The sequence below is a fragment of the Capsella rubella genome, unplaced genomic scaffold (assembly GCF_000375325.1).
Source record: "Capsella rubella cultivar Monte Gargano unplaced genomic scaffold, Caprub1_0 scaffold_2, whole genome shotgun sequence".
Taxonomy (NCBI): Eukaryota; Viridiplantae; Streptophyta; class Magnoliopsida; order Brassicales; family Brassicaceae; genus Capsella; species Capsella rubella.
Genome location: NW_006238922.1, coordinates 6023607 through 6034956, shown reverse-complemented (window position 1 = coordinate 6034956; position 11350 = coordinate 6023607). Strand labels below are relative to the sequence as shown.

The following is an 11350-nucleotide window of genomic DNA, read 5'->3' as shown; positions in this document are numbered from 1 at the left end:
CTCTCTCTCTCTCTCTCTCTCTCTCTCTCTCTCTCTCTCTCTCTCTCTCTCTCTCTCTCTCTCTCTCTCTCTCTCTCTCTCTCTCTCTCTCTCTCTCTCTTTCTCTCTCTCTTTATATAGGTTATAAGGTACTTCTATATAATAACTACTGGGAGATTCGATACAAATATTTTAAAATGTTTAAAATGGTTTTAAATCGTTTTTAGAAGTTTTATAAGGTTTTTTAAGGTTTTTAAAAGAGTTTATAAGGATTTTAAAAGGTTTTTATAAGTTATTTTTACGCTATTTATGAAAGATATATAAAGTTTTATACACATACAAAGATAATTTGTGTATATATTTATAACCTTATACACATATTTGGAAAACTTTTAACATTTTTAATGGTTTTTCTGATATAATTACTGCAAATAAATAATTGCATTAATTACAAGTATAAACTGTGGTGTAGATCATTAAGAATTAGAACTTTTTTTTCACTCTAGCTTTGTATTTGCTATTTATTTGGTGTGGCAAAATCGGTCTTATTTAGCCCCAGTATATCGCTTCATTTTTTTGTAAATAATACTTATACATGTCTAGTTATTGTATATGTACACGATTCAATTCCAAATGCGATGCACACATATAAATCTGTATTATGAAATTATGAAAAAAAAAACTCCTAAGTAGCTCTTTAGAAATCCTCACAAATTGTTAGTAATTAAGAAGTCTTTAGTCCTAGCTTTCCACGCACTTGTTCTGCTCTTTTGTTGACATAAAATGCTTCACATGCCCATGGTGGATCGGTCTTTTCAATGACATCTTCTTTCTGTAGCTAATAAACTTCTTCGATAGCAAGGTTGTAATGGTATGGATTCATTCCTGGATGACTAGCCTTGGTAGGGTTGATATCTTTGTTTTTCTTGAAAGGTGAAGGTATAAAGAACTTTGGATTCTTCCATAATAGTGTCGAGCATTTTGTGAGGAACCCAGAATGAGAGGCAAAACAGGAGGTGTTAGCAATCTCTTCTTTGATGGGACATAAGATCTCTATAGGGCAAAGATGAGACATTGTCGTCCAGGGTAGTAGTTGATTTTTGTGCTTAAGTCCTTTTGGATGACATGAAAGTCTTTGGAGGCCATGAAGAACATCAAATCCAAGGATGAAGTCATTTCCTATTTACTTTTGTTTTGATCATGTATCCTGGAAAGAGTTGGATGTAGATCGGATTACTGATGAGGGAGATGTGGAATGTTTGTCCATTAGCTGCTTAAAATGAGACAGAGCATGTGTTCCAATGTAAATATGGAAGGATATTTGGTTTTTTGATAGAGGATGCGGCTCCGGTGTCAAAGTATTTAATGGCAGGTATGGGCTTGTCGTATTTGGTGGTAAGGATGTAAATCTTTGCATTTGGTGATGGTTGAGATAGATAGGCCAGTTCTCCATGATCCGATTGTTCCACTCTGCAAGCATCAAATGTGTATAAGTCGAACAACATCAATTGGTCATCTGGGTCTTCTTCATCATCAATATTAGATTCTGAATATTCATCTTGTTATTCTATCCCCATTGCAAGGTCTGTATCGTCTGTTGGTTCATCTTCAAGGGAAAAGATGGATTCAATATCTGAGTCATCAATTTCTTCAGTTTGCGCCACGTATCCAAGAAGATTATTTATCCTTTTCTTGTTTGCGCATTGTTTCGTATAGTGCCCATTTTTCTTGCAGATGTAGCATCTATCTGATTTCTTGACTCCTCTTTTGTTTTCTTCCTAAGGAACTTCCACTTCTTCTTTATTGAATATTGTGGATATATCTTATGCCATTTTCTTTTGAACTTTTTCTCTGTTCTGAAGCCTGTAGAGCAGGTGCATTTCTTCTTTCTGCATTTGATGGAAAGTTCTGGGCGGTCACATGCTTTTCCGAGGAGCTTCCCCTGTTCATGGAGTTGTTTGAAGAACTGATGGGAATTGCATAGCCTTTCAAGTGTTGAGAGGGAAAGCTGGTAGATTTCTCCAAGCGCAATTTGGTTGAGATGCATGTTCTTAAATGATAGGATTCTTGATGTCTCAGTCCCAAGTGGTTCTGGGAGGGAATTCAAGTATTTCTGTTTAAGATTAACGTCATCTATTCCATTCAGGGCATAGAATCGCTTTGACATTCGATCATAATGCTTCTCCTAATCTTTTGTCTTGAAGGAGCAGCACTTCATATTAAGGTATTCTTCTCCTGCTTGGTGAGTGTAATGTTCCCACGTGCCAAGAAATTTGTTGTGGATATGCCCCATAAAAGCGTCGTATTCCTCTTCCTATATACGTCCATCATCGCTCTCAATGTCCTCGTTCTCAACAGTTGGTTCCGCCATCATGAAAGTTTGGACGAAGACTTCTTCTTCTGAATCATCTTGTGGTTCTTCCATTTTTGTTATCACTACTTTCTTTTTGGAACTTCCCTTTTGTTTTGCTTCTTTTTGGAGATAAGTGATGATTAGATTGGCTTATTCCACCATCAATTGTGATGGACTCTCCTCTGGGTGATTTTTGGATGTGGATGGTTGGTTATGGATTTTTGGCGATGTAGGTTTTTCAGTATGTTTTTTGTTTTTAGTGATAGGTTGTTCTGAGGTGAAATGTGTTGGTAAAAAGGATGAGAAAAAGATAGGGGTTGTGATTGGGCTGTGTAGGATGGTGTATATATAAGGTACGGTGCAAAAAGATCATAATGCATTTGGGCTTGTGTTTGTGGTTAGTTTTGTAAGGACTTTAGTTGGGCTTTAAGGGTTTTTAGCTCGGATTCTTTTTGGGTCATAAGAGGAGAGTTTATGGATACAGTAGTTGCCAACTGGAGGAGTTCTTGATGGAGGGAGGACATGTTTTTTGTTATCTCCTATATAGAGAGATCCAGAATGGTTACCTTTTTGTCGATTTGGCTCCAGCGATTGTTTTGGGTTGTTGTATTTTCTGATTGCCAATTCAAAGTTGCTTCGGCCGCACTGACTTGCTTCACTATTCTATATGGCTTCTTTATTTTTGGATTCTTGATCTTCCACGAGTATTTCATACTGTTTTCTTCAAACTCTTTTGATTAAAATGGTGACTAGGATGAGGGCCAAACATGTAGGTCAATGGTAGTTTTTCCCTGTCCGGGGTTGCTGGGGTCGAGCTATTCGAATACAAAACATAGTATTCTAATTTTCCATTACTTGGTTCACCAAGAAGTCCGACCTGAGGATCTCCTGATTCGTATCTTTCTTTGAGGAATTGTTGTGAAAATTTCTTTCCTCTTTTTCGCCTCGGAATTTCATCTTCATCAGAATCGTCTTCTAGACATTTTTGACAGTCACAAATATCAAAGAATTTATGGCCAGAGTCATCAATGAATGCGTAGACAGGATTTCCAAGCAAATTAAAAGATGAGATTGGAACGCCACGAAGACGTGAATCTATCTCCATGAATTGTTTTTCGCATGCAGGAGGGATCATGTTGATCTCAGTGCAAAAGGCCGCCGGTCTTGACTTTCCTTCTTGTGCCTTGAATGCAATTCCTACAGCTCCATATTTTCTTCTATGGATAGAGGAATCCATTGATTGTATTGGTGTACTTCTTTCATGGATTTTTTCATAATTAGTTACCCATGATTCCGGAAGTAGCTTGACTAATTCGCTTCTTGGGATTTGCCTTGGAATGTGGATGTATGACAGAATATGTTGTGACTCAAGTTTAATGAGTAAGGCATCTTCAGTGTCTCGAGGGAGACTTAAAATCCATTGCATGATTTTGGACTCTATATGTCATTTGATGATGCGGTGTCGCTGCATACATGTTTCCAATTTGTGCAGCGCCAGTAATCTGAAGTTTGATCTGCATGTTTCGACAAATTTTTGGATCTTCTAGTGCCACTTTAAAGTTTGGAAAAAGAGTCTCAAAGATAGTGACAGCATTTAATGTCATCTGAATGGTTGCGATGCAAGCATATTGGTACTCTTTTTATATATGGTATCGAGGAGAGCGACTCTTGTTACTACCGGTAAGCCTTTTCTTCCATGAAGAGTTAACGCTAGCGTATTGCTCCATAACGCAGATGTGTGTAGCCAAGGTTTTGCCAATGGTGAATCATCCCTTCGTTAAGACAGAGAGGAACCATTTGCTCCGCTTTTGTTGCAGTGACCAAAAATTGTTCTAGAAGAGAAGCCAGAACAAGTTCTTTTGTAGTATGTTTGTTAGGCACAAACACTTGTCTAATGAATTTTGGGAAAGTAGAATTTGGTTTTGAGAAGGCTTTGTAAGGATTAAGCAAAGGAAATTGGGTAATAGGCACTTTACTCTCATAACTTATGTATTCTATTTCATGTAGATAATCTACTTTTTTAGAGGTTGATTTTCGAAAAGAGGGTGTTTTGGCAAAAGTTGGTTTGTTTTCCATAATGTATATAGAAACCAGAAACCAAGACAGAATGCTATAAACTTCTTCTCAATTTTCAAAGTAGTAACAATCCATAAGTTGTTTTCATGGGACTTTTAAGAGCTAAGACTATAAAGAAAATAATCATGAGGTACAAGCTATGCAAACTGAGGCAAACAATTCACATCAAATGAGCCTCAAGGTACTTCAAAGTAGTAACAATCCATAAGTAGTAACAATCCATCAATTTTCAAAGTAGTAACAATCCATCAATTTTCAAAGTAGTAACAATCCATAAGCTGTTTTCATGGGACTTTTAAGTGCTAAGAATATAAAGAAAATAATCATGAGGTACAAGCTATGCAAACTGAGGCAAATAACTCACATCAAATAAGCCTCAAGGTACTTCAAGCATTATGACCTCACAGATCATTTCTTTAATTCTTTTATACCAGCTTAACAAGATTTCTGATGTGGAGGATCCATTAAAAATGGCAACCACAAAGCATACTCTCTATGCAAAGCATATATAATAGAAAACAATAGTATGGCATACTACCTCTTAGATATCAAAGAGTGAAAGCTTAGACTACCATCGCTCTGATACCAAAATTACAAACACATAGTAGGTACAACCACATATAAGGTTTATAGGATCGAAATATATGAAACAGGTATATGAAAGAGATTAAGTGTTTATGGAAGAGAATATAGTTTATATAAGAGAAAGCTTTCATTATACAAGAACACTATCAAGAGGATATAAAGAACTCTTACGATTTTAGACACTTCAGCTTATGGTGAACAACCCTCGCCAAGCTTGGTATTTATAGTACATGACTCAAGGAATATTACATAGCATCTTTCTTTCACACATATTTACACACACCACTCATCAAGTATTCACACCATTTATTTTACATCATAGCATACACACCACTCATCAAGTTGCCGGGTTGTAGCAGGGGGTCTCACCGGGCGGGTTGTTACACCTTCACATCAAACATGTCAAACCAAAACTTTATTTTACATCAATACTTCACTTCATACTTTAATTTCATGTCACTAAATATCTTTATTTATTTCACATCAGTTCTTCACTTCACACCATACTTTATTATTACCACAAAAAAATGGAGTTTCAAACAATCAGTATTTGTAAAGTGTTTTCTGTTTAGTGTTTTCGTAAATTTTAGTATTTATATGTTATGAATTTCTTCGTCTTTTTTTTTTTGTTTTAAGAGATTACAACTTTCGATTGTGCTACATGATTTATTTGCTGTTTAGGAGTTCAAAGCCACTGGTGATATGAAAATTTAAACATCTTTTGAGTTTTCTTATTTGTTAGGTGCATGAGATCATGCTGGGGTTGGAACACAACTGTGGTTAGTATAATAAAAAGATTCATATGTCTCAAAAACAGAGGAAAAGCAATGTGTAGTTTGGTTTGTCCTACTGTTTCTTTTTTAATTCCGTTTCGGTTTAATTCAATCGTCACACTTCAATTCGACCATGTTATATTTACAAACCTAATTGTTATGATAGTTATGTCCTTGCATTTTAAAGCTATTATTTCACGGATTTTGCTTGATGATAATTGATAACACCATGATTTATCTCTACTTTAAATTCTGATGCGTTGTTTTTAAGGTTGAAGAACAGAGGAGTTTTATCTTTCGCGATTATGGCTTCCTAAATAGTCTACGTACGTATGTTGGTCTGCGATCAGAAGGTAAAGAAAAGAAAAACCAAAAATCTGACTTCTGTTTGGTTAGGTCTTCAAAGCATTACTAAAGTACAAGTTTTGTATCAGCGAACCTTCACATACAAAATGCAATGCGCATACTCAAAAATGTCATATTGATTGGATTACAACTACTGATAAGTAAGTGCTCAAAGCCTCTTCTTGAGTACTTGCTTACTTAGAATTAATCTAACTTTGTCTCTCTTTTTTTCCTATGTTCAGAGTCGAACAACTTTTGTTGTTTTGCTAAATCAAAAACAAAACCAGAGGTCCTTAAACTTGCTGGTAATAGACTTCTCTTCGTGAATGGTCTTGATTGGGTTCGTCATAGACGAATCTTAAACCCTACATTCTCCATGGAAAAAAATGAAGGTTTTCTTTTCTTCCCTTCAATTGTTCCTTCTCATGTCGATTAGAATACATAAAACAGTAGCACTTTTTGCTATTTTTGATTCTGATACGACACTATCACAGTGTTCTTTTGCCGTAGCTGAAACCTGCATCACAAACTGCTATACTTGACAGAAATTTGAGCTTTCTGCTTTTTGTTGATGTAAATAATTGTGTTTGTGATGTGGTTTTGTAAGAAATCATATAATGGAACAAGACTATAATATGACCAAAAGCTTCCCATATATATGTTAAGTTTACTTACAGTATCAATACAAGAACAAAAATAACTTACGAAAGAAAATGCTTGCTAGACACAAGAAATGACGAGAATACACCTTAAACGTTGATATATAGTACAGTTAATTATGAGCTATCCAAGGCCAACTAAGATTAGGATGTAAACAGTATGGACGAGACGACCTGAAGGACAATTCTATAGGAAGACAAGATCCACACGACGACCACATAGTAGATTAAACAATTTATGCATTGTTAATACAACATAGCCACCCAAGAGTATGTAAAGAGACAAATGCATTGAAGCAATTTGACGAGACGGCTTCAACATGGACGACCTGACGCGACATTGACTGACATTATGACACCCGCTGGATCAGACTCACCCTTCTCAACCCCCAAACATGTCTACGGCTCACTGGAACAGACCACAAATTGAAACACACCGTTCAGAGACACCCAACTCTAAATTGGGTTTAAACATTTTTAACGCAATCAGGGTCAAGTATTTCATAAACAAATAACTGTTGCTTTCACAAGGCATAAAAACAACACCAGTTGTTACATATACGAGTTTCAGAGGTAAACAGTTTATTAGACAAACCTGATCGTTCTCGTCTGGTGAATGGGAAGGAGATTCATTTGACTGGTCCCCTGGTTTATCAGCTCCATAGTTCTGCCTGTTGCATTTGCTCCTTAATGGATAGTTTACATTTCCCCGATTATCACACTTCTGACTCCCTTCCGGTGCATTTTTTTCTGGTAAACAACAACACATATCCTTATGTCAGTCTCAAAGATCATCAAGTAAGCTGCAGCATTTAGGAATTTTCAGGGGCTAACTAGATATTTTATCTCAGTTCCCAATCTGCTGCAATTATAAGACGTTAAATGTCAGAGCTTAAGAAAATAATCCCAAGATCTATCCAAGTAAGCTATCTATAATGATTAAGCAAGCTGTTTTTCACTTTTTTGATGGTCGAATAAACCAAGCAAGCTCTAGAATTCATAACAATGTATATGTAGCCTATGTGAAACAGTCAAACTGAAACAAAAAGAAACAGCACAAACCTGGGAACCAGGCTTTAGAGTGTTGCACTTCGTCATGTTACATACAAATCTGAATGAGAAGTTTACATTACCACAATTCGGACATGTCCAATCATTATCGCGAGTCGAATCTGTTAAACAACATAATATGTCAAGTTGACTATCATTATAAAATAAAGGCCAGCTTCTACAATGAACATGACCAAGAACCTATGCGACCATGTCAGCTTCCTGTAAATCAGGAACGATGATGTCAAGCCTCATCATTGCCTTGTAGCGTTGAGGAACCCGTGCTCCACTGTGCATACAAATCTCAACCACAGCAGGGGCTTTACCATAAAACCTCCTGAGATTTCCGGTAAGGGGATTTCCCTTAAGGTCTCTCACATGCCATACATAGTTTGGAGGAAAGACTTCGTCCACAAGAGCATCTTGCCATCCATGCTTCCCATCTCTCCATTGGTGTTTGAACTCTCCGCACAGCTTCACGCTATGTCCCCACGGTCCTACATGCACTTCAGAACAATATCCACATGCTTTCACTGTGAATTTCCTCATCAATTTTGTCACCCCTAATCTTACTTTTTCATAAGCATCCATTGTTTCCTGTGCTATCTTAGGTATGTCTTCTGGTGTGGGAGGTGGATACCTTTCACAAGCACCAAGTGTGTCAAGCTCGGCTAGTGGAGAGGATAATGATGATGTCTGAGGCTTATCAGGTTCTCTAACATATCCACCATGATCGATCACTCTCTTCCCCATCATTCGGATTGGCTGTGTCCTTCTACGACAAGGATACTCTGGGATATCAACTCCAGCCTGAATACATAGCTCAACAAGTGCTGGGATTCTATCATAGTCAAACCGAGTTTCATGCTTTATGCGTCGCCCAAAAGGGTCATACATGTGGTACGACTCAACAGGAATGAGAACATCATTGATGGTACCCTTGACCCATGAATGAGAACCACGCCGCTGTGAATTTGTTGGACCATTGCAATCCTTAATATTGTGACCAGAATTAGCCACATGAACCGCCCCACATTCACTGCAAGCAAAGACAGGAACAACATGGAGAAGCTGTGCTAAACCCTTGATCAACAGTTTCCAATTATCTATTACTTGAGAAGCTACAGGAACAAGATTGGGAACTAGCAATCCATTTTTGGGCGGATCTAACTGTTTCTCTATGCCCATCTGAGCAAGTTTCTTATCTTTCCTAGCTTCTTCCTGAATTTGCTTAAAAGGAACAGGATACGGTTTTTTCTTGTTCTTTGGTAAAATAGGAGGAAGATCCACATTCTGCGTAGATACATGCCTTTTCTTGAAACTTGTGTGCTGTATAGGCTTCTGATTGAAACAAACAACGGTTCCTAACCTAATCCCACACTCTCTTTTAAGGATTGACCGAGGAATCTGCATATATAAATTAAAAAAAAAAATAATGAAACTTTAAAACCTCAGGATTGGAATCATCAAGATGAAAGTTAAAGGAGATGAAATGGAAACCTGAAAGCAACTTCCATAAGATCCTTTGGCGGAAATATTAATTAGCTTTGGATCTACGGTCTGAAGGTTAACACCTCTACAAGCAGGCGAAACCAGAAGCATGCTGACTTGTGAGAGGACTACACGTAAGAACCCAAATCAGAATTAAGCCCAAAATCAATTACTTTACCCGTACCCTGCAAGATTTTAGAAACAAGTGAGGTTTTGACATCGTTGAGTAATTTCATCGAACATGTGGTGTGGAGGAAAGACGAGAACACAGAGAAATGCAAGTGCTGAAACAGTGACACATTCTTGTTACTAAACACTAATCAAATCCTTGTCAAAGAGAGTTTATAAATCCAAAAACACAAATCAAATCCTCAATGACAATATAGCCTCAAGGTTAAACCAGGTTTCGACAAAAACAGAACAAACCCAACAACCATGTGGAAGTGACGAGGTATTTCTCTGTAACAAAGGTATTTCTCTATAACATGCCATAACAAAGGTATACACATAACTGTAACAAAGGTATTTCTAGTAACTGTAACTGTAACTGTAACAAAGGTATTTCTCTATAACATGCCATAACAAAGGTATACACATAACTAATAGCTGAATCTATGTAATTGTGTCCACAAGTAGACTAATGGGAACAAGTAAGCACTAACTAGACTAATCTTTTATCAAGGCAACGCAGCAACAGAACAATTATGTTCCTAAATTCATCATACTAAGAACCACCTAGCTAAATCCAGCAATGTTCTCAGAGATTCTTCACGCAAATTCTACTGCTTAATGATCAGACACATACTCACAGAAGATAAAAATCATTTGTTCTGCTACAGTACTTATCTAATCTCCAACAAAGATAAAAATCATTAGTAGCTAATTCTAATGCCGAAAATGAATTAGAATCAGACTTTTTTTCTACATGTCTTTATAGGGAACCTAAGCTAAGATTCAAAAGCCATCAACACAAGCCAGACAACACAAACCAGAAGAGAAAAGGGTTTTACAAGAACTAACCAGAGGAGAAAAGGGTTGCCTCAGATCTCTTCGGTTGCTCTATAACAATCGCTGCACTGTCCTGTTACAAACCAAAACATCAAAATCAAGAGTCTTTAAATGATATTAAACCCTAAACAAAACGAAAAAGACAAGAGTCTAATTGTAATTCTACATCTACACATGCAAAGCTAGCATCTTTTGATCCCAACGACTTTAGTAAATAGTTGCAGAGAGAAGTAGAGAGGAAAATTCATAAGTGATTCATAAGCAAAAACAACAAAAGAAGAAGAATTTCATAAAGGAAGATTCAGTAGACACAAAGAAACATTAGTTAGTACACAAAAAGGAAGATTCATACACCTGTAGACTTGTCATATCAATAATAAATAATCAAGACCAATCTTAAGATCATCTAACACACACGACGAATTGTTTATCCCAACCAAACACAAATGGGCACTGCTCACTCAGTAGCTAAGATTCAAAAGCCATCAACGAAATGCAACAATGAAAGAGCTTCAATCCAAAATCGAATTCTCATAATCCAAAATCGAATTTTAGAACAAGACTCACCAAAATCCGTAAAACCCACTTTGAGATAAAGCTCAATCCGTGGCCAGCAATGGCGGAGAAAGAAGACTCATATGCAAACAACTGAAATTGAAGACAACTGAAGACGAAGCAGCAATACCGGACAATGGCGGACGAAGAACTCAGTGGAATCGAGGGGAAGAAGAAAGAACGAGAAGGTTTCGTTTTGTTTTTTTGCTTGAAGGTGTCGTTTCAATTGATGTGTTGAAAAAAAACCCCATAAACTTACTTGGGTAGACCTATTTACGACTCTAATATTTCGGATACCTGTCCATTAAAAACGGAAAAATGTAAATATGGGGAATATTTAATCCCGAACTTTAAAAATCATTTTAATAATAAAATTTGTGTTGAATTATCTGCAAAATAACTACGTTTTGTTGACTTTACTGATTTAGGTACGATGTTTAATCTCTGCTAAAAACTTGAAGATGGGTTAATTATCT

The 11350-nt window shown here is 36.7% G+C and overlaps 2 protein-coding genes and 1 pseudogene across 4 annotated transcripts; 1 reads left to right on the top strand and 2 right to left on the bottom strand.

Annotated features, from left to right (window-relative positions):
- Positions 1 to 3041: 3041 nt before the first annotated feature.
- LOC111832132 lies at positions 3042 to 4631 on the bottom strand (annotated as a pseudogene).
- Positions 4632 to 5562: 931 nt separating this feature from the next.
- Positions 5563 to 6651, top strand: LOC111831964. Of its 2 annotated transcripts, none has more exons than XM_023787797.1 (4): positions 5563 to 5772; positions 6038 to 6119; positions 6201 to 6272; positions 6354 to 6651. In XM_023787797.1, exons 1-4 carry the CDS (start codon positions 5740 to 5742, stop codon positions 6545 to 6547), a joined length of 381 nt encoding a protein of 126 aa, XP_023643565.1. In that variant the 5' UTR covers positions 5563 to 5739; the 3' UTR covers positions 6548 to 6651. The 2 variants fall into 2 exon arrangements, with proteins under 2 accessions (XP_023643565.1, XP_023643564.1); XM_023787796.1 differs by having other exon boundaries at positions 5563 to 5832.
- A 309-nt stretch (positions 6652 to 6960) lies between these two features.
- On the bottom strand, positions 6961 to 11120 carry LOC17894596 (APO protein 1, chloroplastic). 2 transcript variants are annotated; one of them, XM_023787794.1, is made up of 7 exons: positions 10887 to 11120; positions 10332 to 10392; positions 9321 to 9496; positions 8022 to 9227; positions 7833 to 7942; positions 7366 to 7520; positions 6961 to 7179 (listed from the first exon to the last, which is right to left on the bottom strand). In XM_023787794.1, the coding sequence occupies exons 3-4, from the start codon at positions 9420 to 9422 to the stop codon at positions 8022 to 8024; spliced, it is 1308 nt and encodes a 435-aa protein (XP_023643562.1). In that variant the 5' UTR covers positions 9423 to 9496; positions 10332 to 10392; positions 10887 to 11120; the 3' UTR covers positions 6961 to 7179; positions 7366 to 7520; positions 7833 to 7942. The 2 variants fall into 2 exon arrangements, with proteins under 2 accessions (XP_023643562.1, XP_023643563.1); XM_023787795.1 differs by having other exon boundaries at positions 7833 to 9227; positions 10332 to 10387.
- Between the last annotated feature and the right edge of the window lie 230 nt (positions 11121 to 11350).

Excerpts from the sequence above, each read along its gene's own strand:
- LOC111831964 (XM_023787796.1), top strand. The coding sequence starts at position 5,740 with ATGAGATCATGCTGGGGTTGGAACACAACTGTGGTTAGTATAATAAAA. Across the intron at positions 5,833-6,037 it reads GAAAAGCAATGTGTAGTTTG|GTTGAAGAACAGAGGAGTTT; the intron begins GTTTGTCCTACT and ends GTTGTTTTTAAG. Across the intron at positions 6,120-6,200 it reads TGTTGGTCTGCGATCAGAAG|CGAACCTTCACATACAAAAT; the intron begins GTAAAGAAAAGA and ends GTTTTGTATCAG.
- LOC17894596 (XM_023787794.1), bottom strand. The coding sequence starts at position 9,422 with ATGCTTCTGGTTTCGCCTGCTTGTAGAGGTGTTAACCTTCAGACCGTA. Across the intron at positions 9,228-9,320 it reads CTTATGGAAGTTGCTTTCAG|ATTCCTCGGTCAATCCTTAA; the intron begins GTTTCCATTTCA and ends TTATATATGCAG.